We start from the raw sequence: 20,827 nt of genomic DNA on the forward strand, positions 1-20,827 counted from the left end.
TGACTTTACATTTGGCAGTATCAAACTACTTACCTGAAAGCAATTTACCAAATGATCTTATGAACTTTCCTCTCCAATATGTATCACTCCCTTGATTATTATCATTTGCAGACTTTATTGATAGTAATTGTATGGTTCCTATTAGATTATAGGTAAAAACGTTGTATAGTATAGGGCCAAGAACCAGTCACTATTGAGGTCTAGCTAGTCTCACCCACTTAATAATAATCCTCTGTTTCTAATTACACTTTGAGGTCCATCAGGTAGTAATCATTTTATTCATTTAATATGTACCATATTGATTTTTATATTAATTTTTGGTTTCTTAATATATTGGGCATTTCAAGTAAAACAGCTTAAAAAGTCTATTATATCAACTCTATTAACTTTAAAAACGTTATAATTTTATAAAAATCAAATTGATTTCCAGAAACTTATTTTTGTAAACTCATGTTGAATGGCATTAATTATATTGTGATTCTTTTATTTTTTATTGAGTGGCATGCCAGATATTTTATTGTTTTGCTAATGACTAATGGCAGGCTGACATGCTTAAATGATCTGATTCATTCTGTTAATCCTTTAAAAATTTTGGTACAATGCCAACTTTCTTCCAGTTCTCTGGAGCTTCTGCTGTGTTCAAAAGTTACTGAAAATCAACTTAAATGTCCAGAGAGCCATGTCTCAGCCATGTCTCTTAATGCAAATTATCCTAACTACTGATTTTAAGATGTCTTAATTTTGTAGCTACTGTTTAAAATGCTTCTGAACTATTATAGGAATGGAATGTGTTTCTCATCATAATATTTTATTAATATTACATTCTGCCTTCCACAAATACAAGGGCGAGATTTATTAAGTACTTCAATCTTTCTCTGTAGAATTACTGACAATTCCAATTTGTGAAAGGAACACTGGACCAGATTCTCTTCTTTGTTTTGGCCCCTTTATACCAGACTAGTGGCACCAACAAGCCAGAAACTCAACTTTTTAAAAATAATCTCTTTTTAAAGATAATTTTGCTCATCTTGAATTAATATCATTTCTGTTTTAAAACATATGATTTTATCTTGATGGTTCATGATTGTCTTGATGGTTCATGCCACTGTATGACACAGGATACTGAGCAAGATGGACCTATGGTCTGATGAAGTGGCCATGGCACATGGCCAGAACAGATGTTCATGGCACATAAATGGCTGCTTATGATCTAAATTAACCCTGGATGCATGTGGTATCAAACTAAAGCACTTTAACTTAAAGTGCTTTACTGAACATCTGTACCACATCCATTACAAGTTAAGGACCTATGATCTGAACATTTGTTTTGGCCATGTGCCATGGCTGCTTTATGTGCCATGAACTCCAGTAAATGGAGTTCTTATGGAGCATTTGATACTTTTTCTGGATTGCTCCCTTTCTATCACCTTTTTTAGGAACTCCTTAACTGTCTAGAATTTTTAATTTTTAAAAGTATGTATTAAGGTTTTCTACGCCCCCCCCTCTCCCTCCCCCCCCGCAAAAATAATAATTAAGGACCGGAGAAACAAAATCTTTACTTTTTACAAAATATATGCATTAGCATATTATGGAGTTTTAAAGGAAATATACCATTTAAAAATCTAAAGTAATTCTTTCTTTCAATTTTTGCAGTTACATCGCTGTTTGTAGAGTTCTCCAAAGAATAAATCAACAGTTACTGTAATACCCTGTTGGATTTTTCTATTTTTAATCTATGCATCTTAAACTGGACTCCCCCTTGAGTACTCTCATATAGTCAGAAAAATATCCTGTGCAATATAACGTTAATTTCTGGTAACATTAGATCTCAATTTTAATGTCACCTTTGGTTCTAAACTTCTTCTGTGCCTTGATGCAGCCCCTGGACCAGGCTGCAAAATATTATGCTGAGCAAGGAATTCCATATCCCCAAACTGTGCTGAGCGAGGAAGATAGGAAACATCTAAAGGAGTGCTACCTCTTTGAAGATACTGAGAGCTCACGGGCTCCTATATTGCTTTATTTCCCACTAGTGTGTGATACTTTCCAAAAATACAAGGCACCCGGTAAGTTAACATTAGTAGTAACACATTTACTATGAAGGCATCTTTGTGAATTTACTGAAGACAATGTGGCCAGCTTACCTGCTGAATGCACTTCATATTCTTATTTGATTCACCTTTCTACTCAATTGGTCATTTTAATGTGGCAAACTGCTTCACTGGCTAAGTTACCACTTGTAAGTCAGTCCTGTTATGACAACTGCCTTCTGGCCAGCACACCAGGGATTGAATTTGGGAACTCCAGAGCTAGAAGCATGAGCCACTCTAGTTCTAGCTAAGCTCTCTATTTGCATAATAGAGTCCTGTCCCCTATTGACCAAGCACAAAAGTAACCTGAGTGACATTCACTTATGGCTTATACTACCACTGAGTATAAGTGCTTCATTCTGAGGCATGGTTTCTATATTTGTTTTCTTCCTGTGACAAAGCTGCTCTTGTGAGGTTGTGTTATTTATATCAAATTGAAAAATCTTAAACTGAAAGATGTGGAGAATTTACAGTTAAAGCAAGAGACCTACCATTATTCCAAGCTTCTTCATCCTTTAGCATCATTTTGTGTTGTATTCATCATGCATATTAAAATGTAACTTGTACATATTTGATATTGGAGAGTTTGTTTCAGTATAAATTCTCTCTTTCTGTTTGGGCTGTCATTCATTTCTTCATTAGAATCGGGCTTCCCACTGGATAGGCTGTTTTTTTCATTCAGTGTGGTAAATACTGTGGTGACCTCTTTTCAGTGTTCCCTTATTTTCAAAACCTCTCTGTCTTTTTCTTTTGACTATGAAGGCATCTTTGTGAATGGAAATACCTTGGTTCAAATTCCTTACATCAGCCAGAGGGTGGGTTTGAATTTGGTTCTTCTGTTCCTCAGGGAAGTGACTTGACAACCAGAGTGTAAGCTATTCTGATGTGCAGCTTCCTCAACCGGTCTTGTTAGGCATGATTTATTTTGTATAAAAAATGTACATAGTTACTGAGCCAAGGGGCAGTGGGGAGTTAGACAGACAGACAGACTTTGTAACCTGGTGATACTCAGATGGGAGGATACCTGTGTTCAGATCTATATTCCAGTGAATGTTAAAATATTTGTTTCAAATGGAAATAGAAAATTCTACAGCATCAATGTGATAGGACACTTTTCCTTGGGGGGTGGGAAATGTGGGATCATCTCTCCTTAAGTAGAGAAGGGATTTTAAATGCAAGTCCTGCATTTCCTAGATGATTGCTCTAATCACTGGGACACTGGATACAAGGAGGGTCACCTCTTCCTTTTTCATTTTTGTGAAATTTTATTTCTGACCTCTCCCTCTGAATTTTCCCATTTGAAACTACTCTGTGAACTCATGTTGAACTTGTGAATAGTTTCAGGATGACTGAAACTGCACATTTTTGGTGAATTTATTGTGGCTGGGACTAGAGTGGACTTGCAGTGCTCTCTAAAAACTCTCAATGACACTCCACAGACTGGTCTGTTGGAATTGCCCATAGAGTCACCCTCTTCCCCTCTCCCATCATGCACATTTAGCACATACTCATGGAGATATGATTAGATCTGCCTGGAAAATGGGAATACCAACTACCAGAGATTGTGGAGCTCAAGCTTAGGGGGAGGGGAGTGATGGTGGGGGCTGGGATGGGAGCAGAGTATCTCACTTCTTTGCTTTTCTGGTTGCTGCAGTTTTTCTGGTTGAATTGGGGTGCTCAGCCTCTGGCTGCATGTCCTTAATACTCTTGTCTATCTGAGTTTCTGCTGGAAGGCAGGAGGGGAACTGCCATTTCATTTACCATTGAAGAAAGCGAAAAATATTTAGCAAAATAGAGATATTGGATTTAAAAAAAAACAAAAAAAAAAAAGTCTTTCATTGGAAAATTATCCTGGCAAAAATGTCTTGACTAGCTCTAGCCATAACCCAATCAGCAGAGACACTAGTGAGACATTTCTTCTTTTTGGGCTGCTGTTGTCTTTTTGACTGGATCAGAATAACTTTTCATTGGTGAACCTAACTGCATTTTTTTTTTTCTTCAGGCGTGGAACGCAGTCCTACGGAGATGAAACAAGGCCAACTTAATGTTTCTAGCACTGCGTTTACCCCATATGCTACTGGCATGCTCACATACACAGAGGAGAATTACAACAAGTTGCTGAATCTGACCAGCTATAACGTCCTAAATAATAAACATTTGATTCTTCAGGCCTTGCGCACAGCAGTGGAACGCAGGAAAAACTTGAAAAAACATTCATCTTCCTAATTATTATCTTAGTATCTTGAAGGAGATATGCATATATTTTCTCCCATAGGGAACAGCCAAAGTATTCTGAGGATTGGCCAGTATTGCATACATGAAAATGTGCTTAAATAGGATACCTCTGTTGAGTTCATTCCAATCAAAGGATGCAAAAGAAAAAATAGGAATTAATTAAGGACTGTGTGAGGGAGTGCAAACTCTAATAGCATAAAACAAGAATTATGTGAGGGAAAACTCATTTTCAATTAATGAACTTTTTTGTTAAATGTTGCCCTTTTTATTATTTTTCTGGAATCATGTAGAGAAATTGTTATTTAAATGCTAAGTTTTCAGACATGTCAAAATATCTTAACCAAGCTCAGATGGCCCAGAGAGATCAAGATCATTGACCTGACAATGTCTGCTCAAAGACCTGTGAAGTAGATTTTTCTATTTTATACCTCTTGTGGTACTGAGAAGTAAACTAGGCATAAAGGACATTGGCCCTTTGAAAGGAAGGATGAATAACTGAAGGAAGGTATTAGGGTTAGTTGTCTTTTGTAAAGTCAGTATTTCTTTTTTAAGTAATAATCTATTTTTCATCATGTTTCCTTGGTTCAGCGATCATTGCATTGGCATTTTGGGGGGATGGACCCTTCCTCATCTAATAAATCTTTCTTATGGACTACTATCCTGGGTGATTACTTGCCAAGCAGTTCAAGCAAACCGGGGTGATAACTAGGATTTTCTGCTGCATGACTAGTGGGATGGAGTGGGAACCACTGTAACAATTCTTCCTTATGCACGCAACACTTTTTTCTATTAATTCTCCACTATTAGGTCACTATTCTTCATGGTAATAAAATTTATGAGATCAACTTCATTCATGTGAAGATTGAAAGTTTACCTGTTTCTGACATTTACATTACAAAAACATGTGTTTACAAGATTAATTTATGTTTCTCCTGAATAGCCTTTTTTTAACGTCTCCAGGGAGATACTAATACAGCCAAAATACTAAAAATCTGGTCGTCTTATGGCTTATATATACATATATCTACTGTGCTATAGCTGAAGTGCTAATACAGACACTGGATACTGTTGCATATTAAAAATTATAGCAATTTAAATGTAGTTGTTTAAAATGGTTCCTTTCACTGAGTTCCATATACTCAGGTCATCTAATTGGATTCAGCAGTTGAGCATCAAAACTATGGAGCATTTTCTGACTCTGATGCTGCAAAAACCAGATGCTGCAAAAACCAGAGAGTAAAGAGTTGACTCTAATACTCCTGAAGACATTTGGGGATAGGACTACGACAAACTTCTCAGCAGGCTTTTGAAGATCAAGGAAGGGGAAAATTTTGGGTACATAGTGTAGGCCACTGCACAATTTCTCCAGTTATAAAGTAAGATGGACAGAGGTCCTATTTCCTGAGAAGGAGTTTCTGGAGTCCATGGGAAAGGCTTTATATCATAATATTTATATTTTGACATCTGATTATCACCAGAATAACAGGATCTCCAAATCTAAATATCACACTATTAATGATGATTAAAGCCACTTACCTGGCTATTTCACTGATCTTAGTGGAATGACCTGCATGTATATTTTTCTTGTCTTGCATGCAGCACTCTTTCTGCTCTTAATTGCAGGCTTATCATTTAGTTTAATCTAACTATCAGCTGACAGTGAGGAAAAAGGAAGTATGTTTAGGGGCAGATCCAATGGGGTGCAGCTGCCGAACCCTCTTTGATCCCAAGCACCTGGAACAGGGAGCAGAATTTCTATTCTGGCAACATGAGGAGAGTCAATTGACTTAATGGCTCATTATCACCTCCCTGATTCGTTAAATCCTCTTCCTTGCCTCTAGTCTATAAAATGCTGTAATGTACTGTGATGTTAAATGTCACGTACTGTAATGTTGCAGTGTGAATGACAATGCCCAGAAGCCTCCAGAGGGCTGGAGAAATGAACTGCATCATGCACTGCATCAAACTCCCAGAAGGCAGCAGGAGGACGTGGAAGGAGCAGCGTCGGAGTGTGGGTGGCTGCAGCAGTGAGGGAGATTCATGGCTAGAGATTAGGAATGAGTGGTGAAGCTAGGGCTACAACCTGCAGGAGCAGGACTCAGATGTGGAGCCTGGGCAGATGGCACTTAAGCATTTTATGAGACCAGAAACTGGTCTGGAGCCCTCTGGAAATGGGGTGGGGTGGGAGGGGGGTGTGTTAAGGTTCTCAAGTGTACAGATCATGGTGTTAATATTTTCTACTGGTTACCTGTTCCTGGGTGATTTCAGCACACTGTCACTGTTTACTTCCTGTTACCCAGATCCTAAGTATATGTACCGTAATGTCAATGTTTATTTACCTGTGTCTGTCCCCCTCTCCTTAACTGATTGACATGTGACCCTAATCCCCAGCAGCCCTTATATAAAACTGGGAACTTCCCTTGCTGGCTCCCTGTACCAATTCCTGGGGTTGTAGGGTTTGGTACACTGCATCTTATAGCAAAATACGTGTTAGTTCTTAACTGAATGACTTCACAGCCCATACTAGTAAACTTCATGCCAGTTCTCTTGCTTCATGGAATGGGTCTTCCTCTGTAATAATCTAATCCTCCTCTGGATTGCCAGTCACCCTCACTTTGAGTGACATCCACAAATTTAATAAAATCACATCTAGTTCCTGTACCAAGGTCACTAATGAAAATATCATACAAGATAGGCCCCAATACCAGTCTTTGAGGAACACTCCTATTAAATGCTCTTGAACCTGATAACTCACTTTTCAGTATGATTTACTGTAGTTTTCTTTTTAACCAATTTATCCAGTTCAGCATTAGTCACCAGCCTCTCCAGTTTGGCTAATAATTTTGCATGAGGACACGGTGCCAGATCTTTGCTTAAAGTCTAAATAAATGTAGTCTGTTGCCTTGACACTGTCTAAGAAGATATTCTTCCATAGAAGGAAATTAGATTGGTATGACACAATTTTCCTTGGATAAAGTCATGTTGCATTTCTGTGCCATTTTCTGTTTACCCTATATCTTTGATTTTAGTTAGATATTTGTTTTAAGACCTGGCATAATATTGAAATCAAGCTAGAGGGCCACTGCATTTGCTAATTCCCAGTTACTGGGTGCATCAACATGAGACACTATGGTGCAGTAGCAATGAGCTATGCCACAGTAGCTTGTTGCAACTGTGCAGTAGCTTCTAAAAATAACTGTGCAGGAATGGGACTGCACAGAACGCCGGTCACTGTACAGTCATTTAGTACTTGGTGAAGCAAGTACTAAAATAACTGTACAGTGACAACTATGCAGTTGACTGCTCATGTAGGCTCAGCCACGGGGTACTATTCTTCAGTGGCAGCTTCGTTGGAAACCCATGCCACAGGAATCTCTATTTCATGTGCCAGTTCCTTTATTATTCTTGGGTGGAGATTATTCATGCCCCTACCCCCTCAATCTGTCACAATAAGCAACCTAAATTTTACTTCTACTTCAGATGGGGTAATTTCCATAACTGTATCATTTCCATTTGGTGCCCTTCCATCTCCCTTTTTATATTTTAATCTTGACTTGAAGACTAATGGTGATAAAGTATTTGTTTGGTACTTGTGCTTTACCAAGATTACCTTTCCTGCCCCACATCTTCAGTATATTATGACTTCCTACTTCCCTTTTTGTGTGACTGAAGAAGCTCTTGCTACTTATTTTCTAACTGAGCTGCACCTTTGGCTATTCTCACTTTATTTATGAGACCATTGGCAGATCTTTCTCTCTCTACTGATCAATTTCTTTTTCAATTCCTTGTAGATTTTCTGCTTACACTTAATCAGAGGCAGAATATGATGCCTGAGTGAGTGCCCTGAGAGGCAGCAAGGCACAGGGCAGCACTTTTAGTGGTGTGGCAGTGGGTGGTCTAGCAGCACAGACACTTCTATTCTTTTTGCTTGTCTCTCTCATCTGGGTCCGGACTTGGGGCTGGTGCTCTAGTCATCTCCCTGTTGCCGGCACAAGGTGCCCGAGGGAGGCAACAATTGGGTTCGTTGCCCAGTGTGCGTCGCGCCAAATAAACACACTGGGGGGAGAAGTAGACAGGGTTTATTTGAGCTCGAGTAAAAGATGCAGGGAGACTGTTTTGTCTCAAATCCTGCGCGCCTAGCCTTGCAACAGTGTATATTTATAACTTGGTCATTTCTACAGAAGTTTTCCACTAGCTGGCCCCCCCTCATCCCCCTTTCCCTCCTCCCTTCTCTCTCTGAGCGATGCCCTTGCATTCCACAGATAACAGTTTCAGCTTGCCTGTTTTCCAGAAGGACAGGAGATTACAGGAGCCAGAGAAAGGGTTACAAAGGTTGGGCAAGGGGGGGCCCTGGCTCGCCTGGGCCTAGAAAAGAGGGGCTTCATCGACACTCGTGGTCTTCCATCCCTCTGAGTTACCTAGGGTTATGCCCAGTGACACCAACATCCCCTTTGTTACACTACTGCTCTTAATGTGCTGTTTAACGTACTTGTTCATCCAAGTAGATCTCTCTCTCTTCCCCACTCTTTTCTAGATAACAAAACCTGTAATAACCAATCATTTTTGTAAAAAATAAAAATATAAACGAATCTTTAATTAGAAATGTCACCAGTACATAGGAAGACCTGATAGTACAAAGGCAAATGTGTACACATGGGGAACAGAGGAAATATGCTAATGGAGAGAGCCTCAGATATCACATAGGGAAATAGTTGTTCTATGCTTACCATATGCACTTGTCAATTGTCCACTCACTTTGTGTGTATTGAGTGTTTTATCTGAATAAATATTTGTATTTAGAAAAGAAATTGCTGCCAACAGAGAGAACAATGCTGAGCAGTTCCATGGGTAGCCTGTGGTTAAGCAATCAAGAAAATGTTAAAATGAAGACTTTTACATAGTATAGTATGGATACAAGACAAACAGGATCCATGCATGGTAGCTATGTAAGTACAGAGTTGTGGGATGTTAATGTAATCTTAATCATATAGTTAATCATGTAGTCAAGTTTGCCTGGGATAGAGTGACTAAGACATTTTCATGTGATACTATGGTTGTGAAAGAGAAAGAGTGTAACAGCATTAGTATAGTTGTTGAGTAAAGCATTCTTAGGCGTTAGCATTAGCATTCAGTGTACATATGCTTGGGATGAAGTATTGTCCATTAGTATTTAACAGAGTATATAACATAGAAGGGGAACGAGGTCTCCTTCAGTCTGTTTCCCTCCTCTCACCATGTCCTTATCCCAGTTCTATCTAAATTCGAAGTGGCTGGGGGCTGCATGGACTGCAGCAGGGTGGGCCATGAGCCCCTGAGCAGTGTACCATGCAGATGAGGGTCCCTTCTCCACCTTCACTGCACCACATGCCTGCATGGACCCCTCCCTACTGCTGCACTGTGCAGTTACTCCCACATCTGCAGCATGCAGCTCTGGATTCACCCTCTGCTCCCAGTGCCATGCGGCACTGCCCCACCCTTTGGCAGTGGCAGAAAGCAGCTGCTGGAGGAGGAGGGGAATCCCAGGGCCTTTGGCTGCTGTAGCAGCTGAAGCAATAGAGGGAGCTGTGGCTGAGCAGATGCCCAGAGCCTGCAACTTAATGCCTTGTGGGCTGCATGTGGCCCATAGGCAGCCAGTGAGACAGTCCTACTTGAGCCAATGTACACTCAAACACTTGCAGATGGAGTGATACGGAGAAGAGCAGCCATGTTTTCTATTTACTCTCTACGACCTGATGCGGCAGTGATAGAAGAGAGGCCCAAGAATGGCACAAAGGCTAGACTTTTGTCATTCTTTAATATCCCAGTACCATCCTGTGCTCAGTTTGGTCTTCCATCCTGGAGCTTTGTGCAGGCATTCAGATCCTGTAACATCTATCCCTCTGTGCATTACTCCCATGCAATCTCCATTAGGTTGTATTTTAGCAGTTTTCTTCTTGTTGCCAATTTTAGCTGCAATGTGGCTCAAACATGAAATCTTTTTATTCTCCAAAGGAAAGTGATTTATTTGTTATGCCCATGTAGAGTTTAGAGACTAGGAAGCCTAAAGAGCATAGTCGATCAAAGAAGGGTATGTGTAATGGTTGGTAGCACAGAATTACGCTCACTGCTATAGTTTCAGATGACTCCTATTGCAAATTTTGGAGTTTTTTTCACCTCTCTGTTTTAGCCTGAGCTACATCCTCCAAGCCCCTTTTAACTACATCCAGCTCCAGTTAACAGCCTGACAAAATATGAGGAATTCTCTCTCCATCTTGGAAGTTATCATTTTTGTATATGTTGGGTCTGGAGCTCCCATCTTAGTCTGTTATTCCCGAGTTGTATATCCCCTTTCTTTTTTATGAAATTACTTTCTTGCTGCTGGAAAACCTGGTTTTTCATTCAGTAACTGATTTTTATCTCTGATAGTTGTAACATAATTTTCTCTGTTCGGTGGTATACATAGACATCTCTATCATCTTTAAACCTTGTTCAATGTTCAATATTAACAAAAAAATAATTCATTATACTGAATCACTTCATACTGGAAAAGTACTAAATGATTTCTCAAGTTTAGGCTCTCTCCATTTAAGCCAGGCATGTAGGTTGTAGCTGTGTTGGTCTAAGGACACAGGCAGACAAAGTTCCTTGGGTAAATCCAATATCTTTTATTAGACCAACTCAAATAGTTGGAAAAATTCTTCTTAGTAAGGTTTCAGGCACAAACACTCTCTGGTTTTGTTTGTGCCTGAAAGCTTGTTTGTGCCCAAAAGCTTGCTAAGAAGAATTTTCCCAACTATTTGAGTTGGTCTAATAAAATATATTGGATTTACCCAAAGAATCTTGTCTGTCCATTTAAGCCATGCCTTTTTCTCTGAACTTCCCTTCAAAAGTAACACTGACATTGTCTGCTACTGGACCAACGCTGTCATGGCACAATCCAACTCTTTCCTTCTCCACCCAGGCTGATGGCTACCATTCCAATTCTGTTCTCACTCACACCACCAAGCAGTTCTCTCCAACCCCCATCTTGATGCAGCCTGGAACGTTCCTCCTTGTTTTCTGTTTCAACCAGACAAGATGCTACTGAGATCAAAGAAAACAAGAAAACACAACTTGGAGTATTGTGCTGAGACTACCTGGGAACTTGCATTTGCAGCATTTAGCTCTGAGTTACAATCCATTCAAGATGTAGGCATGTTATACATATATTTAGCAACTGACTTTGATAATCAGGCCTAGAAAGATGATAGTAGGCTCCATCTTAATATTGTTGGACCTGTTAGGCCAGCAATTGAGAGATTTTATGTCAGGGTTAGTGTTTTCAGGTCTTCTCTTTCTCTTGAAGATGTAGAAGTAAGAAATATTGTGGAGTTTGGCCCTGGTGCCATGGACTAAACATCAGGCATGAGACAAGGATGGCCATCATAGAGGACATTCTGGTTTTCTGCTACACTGTCCTCTATTGATACAAAACCCAACATCTTCATGTCCTCTATTTTTCTCTTGAAGAGAAAAATAGAGGATGTGAAGTCGTTGGGTTTTGTATCAATAAAGGACAGAGGATAACCGGACTGTCCTCTATGATGGCCACCTTACATGAGACTGAAACTCCCTTTGGACTTATCAGGTTTAGAGGTTGGTCTCTTGGTTGTCCTGAGAATTCTTGATGACAGATTTGCTATTTGGAGTCCTTGTCTGGGATGGAGAAGACCTCTTCTTTTGCTTTCTGTCTCTCCATGTTCATTATCATTATTAATTTTTATTACAATAATGCTGAGACCCCACCTGAAATGGAGGTGGTATGATGATAAACACTATATAGATTATGAGACAGTTGCTACCTCAAAAGGCTTACAAAAGGATTAGACAAAAGAGACAAGAGCTGTGAGAAAGGAAGCATCATCAATTTCATTTCTATAAAATTATGGCGCACAGAAGCAGTGTGTGTGGGGTTTTTGAAAATGTGCATAATGGGCTTAACTCTGCTTCAATTAAATCAAGGTATAAACCAAGAGGAAATGATTTTTAAAAATACCAACCTATGGGACTTCTACAGTCTCTCAAACTAGCCTGAATATGAGGCCCCAGTGTTGGAAACAGTGATTGGCCAGGAACCCATGCAATCCCTGAAGGAATCTGTGGTCTTTCAGAAAGACTGAGTTGAGAAAATGTTTTTATCAGTCGCTGCTCATTTTACATATAAAGGTTTTGGCTTTGATTATCTGGTATTCTGTTAACTGATTCAGTTACTTCTGATTCAAATTGGTCTCAGACCTCTGGACTTCTAGGAGACCACAGAAGTTTTGCATTGTGTACCTTGCCACGTTTATTCCAGAGGAATTAACTTGATAGTTTTGCTGTCTAATTAGTGGCATGGATCAGTGCTACTGCTGTCTCCCTCCTGAGGATGGAGAAGGTGAGAGAGAAAACTTTTTGAAGGACCATTTCTGGGTTAGAGAACCGCCTCCCCCACCCCCCCCAAATTAAGGTGATCTTGAACAATTCATTCAGAGAGAATCAGAGATCTTACCACATAACTACCATTTGAAGGGTGGGGAGAGATGGAAATGATAGCAGCTAGCCTTCTCATGACCATGCTAACGTTTGTATTTGGATTCTCAGAAAACGGATGAAACTAATATTTCTAAGAATTGCACCTCCTGCTGTTTGTGTGACATGGGAGAAAGCATGATTATTGGGATTAGGGATCAGATCCCATTGCACCTTTAAAGAGTATGTGCCAGTGGCCAAAGGTAGCACTGACAAATACTGTTAAAGATGTTGGAAAAATACAGCAAATTTGGGAGCAACACCATGTGTCTAGGAAGGGCTAGTAGGACAGTTGCTGCCTGTGGAAACTCCGACAATATGGCTCTGCAATGTGGGAGGAGGATATCCCAGGCTCTTTGTTAATATCTCTGAAGTCATCAGACTTTGGTAGACAAGCTTCTTTGGGTAAATCTGGTATCTTTTATTAGACCAACTCAAATAGCTGGAAAAAAGTCTTCTTTGCAAACTTTCAGGCACAAACACCCTTCATCAGGTGGAGGAAGCATAGATTTTCCTCTAGGGAAGCGTTTGTTTTCCAAAGGCTAGAAAAACCAGTTTTACTAGATGTACAAAGACAGTGCATCTCAGGTGTGGCTCTTGCACGTTTTATTGTTCATAATCATTTAATGTAGATTTTTGTTAAGGATCTGTAACAAAAAATGGAATAACTCCTAATGTAAGCACATTCCTACACTGTGAAACCATGCAGTCTTTTTATTGTAACCCTTTCCATTTCCTACCCTCTTCCTTCCCTGATGCTGATCATGCTTGTTGTATCTAGATTTGGATTGCAAGGTTTTCAGTTTGGGAGCCATCTTTTTACTGTTGTACTAGAAAATGTCTGATATTTGGGCATTGCTACACTTGAGTCACTGAAGGTAGGTCTACTAGGCAGGCTGAGAAGCAGGTTATTACTAGTAGGCTGTGCAGAGCACTGAGCTAACGCAGCTATGTTGCTTCTAGTACCCAACCTAGCATGCAAGACATAGCTAGCTTAGCTTTGTCCAGTTCTGCCCTTTGCAGGCAAACCTTGTATGTAGTGCAGATATACCTGAGGTAGCTTTAGCTTTAAATGAACTGGCTTGGGTACTGGCTGCAGCATAACCACAGCATCACACAGCTCTGTGTGGGCTTATTTTTCTTGCTCCTCAGGTGAGTTTGCAGACCATGGAGCTGCAGTTAGACTGCTATTAGTACCCATGTTGGCTAATTTAAAGCTATCTTGGCAATCTCTGTACTCCTCTGTGCTAATGTGACTGCAGTGGAGACATACGTATTGGCTGCTGTCAAATTAGTCACAAATGTTTTGGCATCCTTTCAGGATTAAGCTTCTACATAGATGTGCTATGTTACTTGTTATTTGCTAGAAAGCTTATACCTGAGGAAAAATAAAGACCTCTTATTTCAGTATCACTAGTAAAGTCAAGGCAGCTGTAGAAGCAATAGTCTTTGTCCTTTGTCTGAGTCAGGAGACTCATTCTAAGGGATTCAGGAAAGTGGGGAGGGGCTTAATTGTTGGAAATGACTGAGGGGCGGGGTTTTGAGTTTGCTTATAAAACACATACTCATCCACACCTGCCAATTTAAAGACGGTATGCAGAATTGCTTCCAGGTGTAGGATACACTTCTAAGCCACCTCCTTCAACAACTGACTTGTATGCAACAGGAATTGAAATGGGATCCACTATAAGCTCAAATGAGGTAAGAACCCCCACTCCCCACAAGACAACTACAGTTGTTGGATGCTCCATTTCAGGGGTTCACAGCAGAAGATTATTTGTGAAAGCTGTATGGAAAAATTTGTGGACTGCAGATTTTGCTGTTCCTCTGGCACCTCTAGTTGCAAAGGTTGTTCCTCATACTCTGGTGCTAAGCAAAATTTTATGGCATGTATAGGCTGTCTGAAATTGCTCTAAGCACAGCTACAAGAATGAAGGAACAACCCTTGTAGGAACAATCCTACATGAATGAAGGGAAAACCCTCTGGCATGACATGCAATGGAGGTGGCGGGGTTACTATGGAGCCTAAGGGCTTAATGAATCTCTTTAACTTTGGTTCCAATGTGTGGGATTATAAAAATAGCAATAGAGTAGAAAATGAAATTGAAAGACTATTAATGTTGACATTTTCCTTTCTTGTTTCCCCTCAGAATCAAAGCACTGTTCAGGCACCAGTGAGACCGGTAGGCAATAATTAAGTGGAACATCATTAAAAGCTATAAAATGCTTAATATAAATGTCAGGAGCAAACAAAGTTGGGGAAGAGGAGGAAAATATTGACAATATTGCTACTCACCAATAATTTGAAATACAATGTTATCTTTATGGGAGAAACAGCTATATGTTTATCAGTTGAATGGATTCAGTCTAATCTCTCTCTATCTCTAACATTTCTGGTATGTACCTACCACACTGATACTGCATGTAGGCATACTGTCATTTAACTTCTGGTCCTGTAAATTTTCTTATTCTATGTTTTGGTTTCAATGGCAGAAAAATATGTTCTTTTAGTGCATCCATTTCTTCATAAAAGAGGACTTGTTTAAATTGACTCTCTCATTTGTTATTACCACTTCAACTTGATTTTTCCTCTCCTAAATTTTGAAATTTACCATTGTTTTAACTGTGCTTTACAGTGCAATATTTTAAAATATACAATAGAAGAAGCAGACTGTCAAGAATGTATAGTACCCATTTTTCCTGTTCTGAGGCATGTAAAAATATATATATATAAATCAATAAATAAAATATGAGGGCTGTGCGAAGCTTTGGTCACTGATTTGATTTGGTGGAGATTCGGCCCGATTCGGTGGCTGAATCTCCAAATCCAAATTGAATCAGGAGACCATTTAATCTCTCTGAATTGAATCGGAATGCTCCAAATCAATTTGGAGAAATTCAGAAAGATTTGATGATTCGGACATAGAGACAGCTTTAAATTTTTTTCTACTTACCTCAAGGTACTAGGCGGCTTGTGAATACTGAGATGGTGGGGCAGATGAAGCATCCTACAGGAGGGCCGGGGGCAGACCTAGAAGTAGACCAGAAGCACTTCCAGTCCAATTCCAGGTCCACCACGGAGTGCATAGGCCCCACCCAGGAGACTTGGCGACTGGTGCCTTCTGGGTCTGGGGGGGTCACCCGGGGTCACCCTGTGGCTGATCGCTGAGCTGAGGGGGGGCTCAGGGGGCCCCCTGCATGCTTGGCAGTGGACTTGGAAGTGCACTGGAAGTACTTCTGGTCCACTTCCGGGTTTGCCGCCAAGCATGAGGGTGTCCCCCTGCACTCCTGTGGGACGCTCCATCCGCCCCAGCATCGCAGCATCCATGAGCCATGCCTGGTGCCTCAAGGTATATAGAAAAAACATTTAAAGCTGTGTCTATGGCCGAATGGCTAATTTGGAGAATCAGCATCGAATCTTCAGATTTAGCTAAATCAAATCAGGGATCAAATCTTCGGATTTGGCTAAATCAAATCTGAATCAACAAATTGAATCACTACCCCTGATTTGGGCTGAATCCAAATCAAATATGGCCCATTTTGTACACCTACCCACCCATACAAACAGTACTACATAGGATAGTCTTCAAATTGAAGCAAGTGGTACAGTGTTAGTAGTGTACTTAATACAGCTGGAATGCTGCTCTGAGTAACTGGGGTTTCAGGAACATGTAAAAGACCAGATTGCAGGTGCCTTTACTCATACTGATGAGCAATTCCTTATGTAAGTAATTGCCTTGAAAACGTTACAGTACTATGTGAATTTGTGCTCATTGTTATGAATAAGGGCTTTGTAATGTAGCTTGAAAATATATATCTACTCTGACTAGTGACATAAGGCCTGACTTAAGGTACTTACTCATGTTGGAGAAGGTCCTAATTGATATGTAGAGGCATAACAGGGATGATCCTGCTTTGAGCAAGAGGCTGGACTAGATGAACTTGTGATATCCCTTCCAACCCTACGTTCCTAATGATCCTATGAACAGGACATCTCTGTACCTTGGGTTGTTGCAGTTACTGTACCGCTGGTTGTGATGGTGTACTTTGATGCCCACTCACCCCAAAGGGCCATTCTTAGGATTGCTGGTGACTATCCTCCTCCCTCCTCACTCTGCCCCCACCATTTATGCGACTGATTATATAAAGAAGAGTGTATCAGAGCCCAGACAGTCATACTCTGCTACTCATGTGTATTTGGAGTCAGATCTACTTAGGGCCTGTATACAGGATCACCTCAACTCTCATAATGGTAGTGTAAATATTCCTGCTGCAGTTATACCATTGACCATTATGTTCTGATTTTCACATTGCCTCATGTTTTTCCTAATTTCCTTATAAAAGTTGTCTTGTGAACAGAAACTTCCCCAAGCTTAGTTTAAGCTAGAGAAGTACACTATTCTGGAGAGTTTGTGCGTAATTTCTGAAATATAGAATTTAAGTAAAATAAAATTTTCAGGCTAAATAATATAGGGTAGTGGAATTAGGAAAAAACATTGAAAATTATATTACCTTTTGGAATTTTAAAACTTTTTTAAAAGAAATGTTCAGTGGTATTTTGGTACATGGAAAAAATAAATTTGGCTGATCACAAAGAAAGTTCTTCAAAATAAATAACTCAATCAATGAAAAAATTAATTGAAAATCAGAATTTGCAACCAGCTCAAATTAAAAGATTTCCTTTGACTCACTAAGAACCTTATAGAGATTGCTCAATAAGAACCTTATATAGATTGCTTCTTTCTGACATATTTGGAGGCTTTACATAGGACTGAATGATGATAGGGTTCTGGACCATTATGGCTACAATGTTGCTCTTACACTATGTGTAATGGTAAGAGGATATAGCCTGCTCTTATGGATGATTTTCAGGATGTAGAACAAATAATTGAGTTTCCTTCCTTTCTTCACCACTTCACTTATGAGCAGCTCCCCAGGATTTTTGATCCTCTCCTTCTGCACACCTAGTCATAGTCATAGAGTATGGAAGGGACCTCCAAAAGTCATCTTGTCCAACCCCCTGCCTGTGGCAGAATTATCCTGACTGATCCAAACCAACCTGTAAAAACCATAATTTAAACTCTGCATAAGATTACCCAAGACCCCAACACAACAGAGACCCAACACCCTAACTTGCCACAGATAAAGCAAGTGAACTACAGCAACCAATGTCCTGCTTCTACAAAATGCTGTCGAAGTATGCTCAAGAGGTCCATCTTGCCCTCTGCTAGAGAGGAAGGCACCACCCCCCACTGTCCATACATATCTGACATAAGGTAAAATTCCTTGCTGATCCCAGATATGATGATTGGCCTGACCCTGAGTGGAGGGGCAACAGCCTCTAGCCAAGAACCTCTGGCTTTGCTCCTAGCAGGAGAATTGGCACACCCCAGTTGAAGTCCCCAGCCTTAGCTGTAGGCAACACCCAATGCCTCTGGGGAGGCTTAAAAATACCTAGAAGTATGTAGCAGAAAAACGTATGTGTGTGTCTTGGGTAGGAGGAGGGGGATACCATAATAGAAAATAAACTTAGCTACCCCTAAGTCATCCCTGATTAGTGGCTGTCTAACCTCCTCTTGAACACCTCCAGCGATGAAGAGTCCACAGATCATGTCCGCAATCTATTCCACTGCCTCACTATTCTAACAGTGAAGAACCTTTTCTGGACATCCAACCTAAATTTACTTTGCTTCAGCTTCAAGCCATTAGTTCATGTTCCCCTCTGCAGCAAGATAGAAAAGGTGCTTTCCCTCTTCTTTATGGCAGCCCTTCAAATATCTGAAGACTGCTTTTATGTCCCCTCTTAAGTGCCTCTTTCACAAGTTGAACATACCTACCTCTTTCAGCTTCTCCACATATGACTTGCCTTTCAAGCCCTTTATCATCTTTGTTACCCACTTATGGACCCTCTCTAACTCCTCCATTTCCTTTTTAAAATATGGAGCTCTGAACTGCACACTCCAAATGAGGCCTAAGCAGTGCTGAGTAGAGAGGCACAGTCACTTCCCATGTTTTGTAGGGCTGTGCGAAATTTTGCCGGGTGTTTCATTTTGAAGCTGTTTTGATATATTTCAAGCTTCACCACCTTATAGTAGTTTTGTCTAGCCCACATGATTGGTTTTTCATAAATCCATGCTGATTTTGGGTAGCATCTTTGTTACCCACCTATGGACCCTCTCTAACTCCTCCATTTCCTTTTAAAAATGTGGAGCTCAGACCTGCACACAGTACTTCAAATGAGTGAAATAGAAACAAAACAAAAGGCTTCAAAACTGGTTCAAAACAAAACAAGGGCACTTGAAAGGTTTTGAAACTTTTGAAACATTTCAAGTTTCAAAGCCAGGGTTTCTTGGCCTCAGCACCTGTCCCAGGCAGCAGCCTGCTGTCATCTTGCGTGCAAATCTGGTGGCCCGCACCCTCCAGGAGGAGTCTGACACAGCCCTCCCCAGGAGCGGGGGCCCCCGATTTGTGCGTGGCATGACAGTATGCTGCAGCTGCTGGCTAGGGCCAGCTACAGCAGCAGTCTTTCCAGCACTCAGCACGGTCTGTGTCCAGCACTGGTCCCAGGCGGCAGCGGCAGCCTCCTGTCATCCTATGCACAGATCTGGGGGCCCGGGAAATGGAACAGTGCTTTGAAACCAAATGACGAAATGAAACACTGTCCCTTTGAAATGGTGAAATGGAAGTTGAACTGAAACAGTGTTGTTATGCACAGCCCTAATGTTTTGTACCTAATGTTCTATTGATGCATCCCAAAACAACATTTGCCTTTTGTGTGGCTTCATCACACTGGAGACTAATAGTGAGTCTGTGATCTACCAAGACTCCCGAGTCCTTTTCCATAGAGTTGGCATGCAGCCAGAAGCCCCCCATTTTGTATTTGTGTTTTTTATTATTCCTCCTGAGGTGTAGTGCCTTGCATTTGTCTACACTGAACTTCATCCTGTTAGCTCTAGCCCAACTTCCCAATCTGTCAGAATCCTTCTGAATTGTACTTGCATCCTCCAATGTGTTTACAGTCCATCCCAATTTTGTGTTATCCACAAACTTGTTCAAGAAGCTTCCTATGCCAAGATCCAAATCATTAACACATATGTTTAATAGCACTGGACCAAGGAAAGACCCCTGCGGGATTCTACTCAAAACCTCCTGCCATTTTGACATAGACCTGTTAAAAATTACCCTTTGCTTGAGGCTATTAAGCCAGTTATCTATCCACCTTACAGGAGTTTTATCCAGCCCACATGATTGGTTTTTCATAAATCCATGCTGATTTTGGGTAGCATTTGTTACCCACCTATGGACCCTCTCTAACTCCTCCATTTCCTTTGAAAAATGTGGAGTTCTGAACTTCACACAGTACTCCAAATAAGGCTTTATCATTGCAGACAATAGGCTTCCATTGATTTTTATGGAATCGTCATGGGAGGTCAAATAGGGACCCAAGAGTATTCCATCTGGTGTGGGTAGGTTATCTGGGGATCTCATCTTTGCCCACAATTGCTGTGGGGTCTCAGTTCTTCCTCCCATCCCCCAGATTGTTAATATTTTTATTACAGATTTATGTTTTCTGTGTAGCATAGAGTCTAACTCAGAGGGATTTTGTGTCCAGAAGTTATTGAAATCAGGGCGGAGTCTAGAGGAGCTGGTTCTGAGAAGCAGTAGCAGGTATTTTTGATCTAGGGAGAAGTGTTTCAGAACTTGGTCTGTTTTTCCAGCCATAGGCTGGGGCATGAATGTTGGAATTTCATTAATCAAAACTAATATGAGGGAATGCCTGCCTGTTGGAGAACATTAGCCTGTTTGGTCTGATGTCTCAATCACCACACCTTAGTTATGCCACTGAATTTGATCTTAGTCTTCTGGGCTAGGGACAGACATTTAAAAAGCCTGAATTGATTAAATCTTTGCAGGTTAGTCTAACCTGGCTAGGTTGAACCAGTTTGTAACTGCATAGACATCCCAGACATGCA

At 40.6% G+C, this 20,827-nt stretch overlaps 2 protein-coding genes across 2 annotated transcripts in view; both read left to right on the top strand.

Moving 5' to 3' along the window:
* LOC149871843 (cytosolic phospholipase A2 epsilon-like) overlaps nucleotides 1-4,316 on the top strand; it is a 52,204-nt gene extending 47,888 nt beyond the window's left edge. The window contains exons 20-21 of the mRNA XM_090034642.1: nucleotides 1,880-2,066; nucleotides 4,093-4,316. Coding sequence (XP_089890768.1) covers nucleotides 1,880-2,066; nucleotides 4,093-4,316 — 411 coding nt within the window. The remainder of the gene's footprint in view (nucleotides 1-1,879; nucleotides 2,067-4,092) is intronic.
* A 10,212-nt stretch (nucleotides 4,317-14,528) lies between these two features.
* LOC149871844 (cytosolic phospholipase A2 epsilon-like) overlaps nucleotides 14,529-20,827 on the top strand; it is a 77,001-nt gene continuing 70,702 nt past the window's right edge. The window contains exons 1-2 of the mRNA XM_090033357.1: nucleotides 14,529-14,555; nucleotides 15,005-15,037. Of these exons, the coding sequence (XP_089889483.1) occupies nucleotides 14,529-14,555; nucleotides 15,005-15,037 (60 nt within the window). The remainder of the gene's footprint in view (nucleotides 14,556-15,004; nucleotides 15,038-20,827) is intronic.

The sequence above is a fragment of the Crocodylus siamensis genome, chromosome 2 (genome assembly GCF_052110815.1).
Source record: "Crocodylus siamensis isolate JL-2025a chromosome 2, ASM5211081v1, whole genome shotgun sequence".
NCBI lineage: Eukaryota > Metazoa > Chordata > Crocodylia > Crocodylidae > Crocodylus > Crocodylus siamensis.